Source organism: Empidonax traillii, unplaced genomic scaffold (genome assembly GCF_003031625.1).
Source record: "Empidonax traillii isolate 1590-97213 ecotype Southwest subspecies unplaced genomic scaffold, ASM303162v1 scaffold1769:size116338, whole genome shotgun sequence".
NCBI lineage: Eukaryota > Metazoa > Chordata > Aves > Passeriformes > Tyrannidae > Empidonax > Empidonax traillii.
In genome coordinates, this window is record NW_020956962.1 from 111,038 (window position 1) to 113,118 (window position 2,081).

The following is a 2,081-nucleotide window of genomic DNA, read 5'->3' on the forward strand; positions in this document are numbered from 1 at the left end:
TCACTGAGTTGTCTTGATTGGTTTCTTCCTTATGTTGGGGGTTCTGCCAAATGTCCTTGTGGCCTGTAAGTTCTGCATTCTTTGTGTGCCCAAATTAGTGGTACATCCTTCTTGCCAACCCTTGTTAACCTCCCCTGAGTCTGAGATCACTGAAACACCTCCAGCCCTAAACCTTAACAAGGTAATTCTAATAACTCAAGTAATTTCTAACTAATACCTGGGCATCACTTAGAGCTTGCTGGCTGCTCCCTGTTCCACAGATTAAATCTCCCTCCTTGTTGATTAGGCTTGAAAGTATACAGCGATTAAGCATGAAAGAACATCCTTTCCTAAGAAAATTTCATATATTCCACATTTTACACATTTCTGTTAGTAATGCTCAGGTGTCTACATAGGATGTGTTTAGACTCTTGATTATGAGTTTTTTTGAGTAGAATTCTGTAAGGAATGGGGTTCCTGTGAGGGCTGGATTGCTGATGGTTGGGCTTGAAGTGGTTGTTGCGGTTTTTGTAGGCCTTCTGTTGTTTGTTTTTCTCTCCGTAGAGGCTTTGGATAATGGACCCTGAGCAGAGTAGTAACACTGTGCTAAAGAATTCACGGGTTGAGATGTGGAGGAAAGCTGGGTGGGGCAGGTTTAGTCCGACTGTGAGTGTTATTAGGCCCAATTGCCTCGATGTGGAGAAGACAATGTAATTTTTGATACCATTTGCGGGCGTGAGGGCAAAGAGTGTTGGGTCGGTGCCGATGAACGGGCCAGGGCAGGGCTGTGCTGGGGGACACGGGGAGTGCGAGTGAGGGGAAGGCTGCGGGGGGGGCTGTGCCTGCAGGGCTCAGCTCCTCACACTGCGGGCACTGCTCCCAGCCCGGCCTGAGAGATGGAGGGGAGCGCCTTTTTCGAACGTAAACCCCGCGAACGGCCGCATGTTTCGAACACATGCCAAGGGAAAAGGCGGACCCGTTCGACCCGCACCGCCTCCCTCAGCCCGCGCCGCCTCCCTCCCTCAGCCCGCGCCGCCTCCCTCCCTCAGCCCGCGCCGCCTCCCTCCCTCAGCCCGCGCCGCCTCCCTCCCTCAGCCCGCGCCTGCGCGGCGGCAGTGGCGGCCATGGCGGGGCCGGGCCGGGCCGGCACCAAGGAACAGCGCTACGACCGCCAGCTCAGGTACGGCGGGAGAGGGCTGGGAGAGGGGCTGTGCCGGCCCGGCCCTGCCCGCGGGGAGAGGGGCAGGGAGAGGGGCCGCACCGGCCCGGCCCTGCCCGGGGGGAGCGGGCCCGCGGCTCGGGGAGCTCGGCCCGTGGAGTGGAGAGGCCCCCGGTCCCGGGAGGAGCCCGGGGAGGGACCTGGACCGTGTCCCAACTGAGGGCACCCCGTACCGGGCTCCCTGTGAGCAGCACCGTGAGCGCTTGTGCCGGCCCAGGGGAAATAATAGATAAGTATTTATGTATGTGTGTATTTGGCACCCCCACTTTAGAGTCAGAGAGAGAGATACACACATATATTTGTGTATGTGTATCATAGAATCAACCAGGTTGGAAAAGACCTCCGAGATAATTAAGTGCAACCCTTGATCCAAGCCCGTCGTGGTTCCCAGCCCATGGCACTGATGCCACATCCAGGCTGTCCTCAAACACCTCCAGGGACGGGGAGTCCACCCCCTCCCTGGGCAGCCCATTCCAATGGCTGAGCACTCTCTCTGGAAAAAATTTCTTCCCAATATCCAACTTATACCTCCCCTGGCACAGCTTAAAACTGTATATATGTATATGTAGAAATTATATAGAGAATAGAATCAAAGAATATGCTGAGTTGGATCCTGACCCATCAGGATCATCGAGTCCATCTCCTGGCCTTGCACAGACACCCCAGCAATCCCACCCTGTCTCTGAGATTGTCGTCCCAACCCTCCTGCAGCTCTGGCAGCCTTGGGGCTGTGCCCACTGCCCTGGGGAGCCTGTTCAGTGCCAACCACCCTCTGGGGGAAGAACCTTTCCCTGAGATCCCCCCTGAGCCTGCCCTGACACAGCTCCAGCCATTCCCTGGGGGCTGTCCCTGCTCCCCCCAGAGCAGAGCTCAGTCCTGCCCC

The 2,081-nt window shown here is 56.5% G+C and overlaps 1 protein-coding gene across 1 annotated transcript in view; it reads left to right on the forward strand.

Moving 5' to 3' along the window:
- Positions 1–1,086: 1,086 nt before the first annotated feature.
- Positions 1,087–2,081, forward strand: part of LOC114070972 (NEDD8-activating enzyme E1 regulatory subunit-like) — a 3,857-nt gene continuing 2,862 nt past the window's right edge. Inside the window, exon 1 of the mRNA XM_027908608.1 lies at positions 1,087–1,159. Within this exon, the coding sequence (XP_027764409.1) occupies positions 1,104–1,159 (56 nt within the window). The 5' untranslated portion in view covers positions 1,087–1,103. The remainder of the gene's footprint in view (positions 1,160–2,081) is intronic.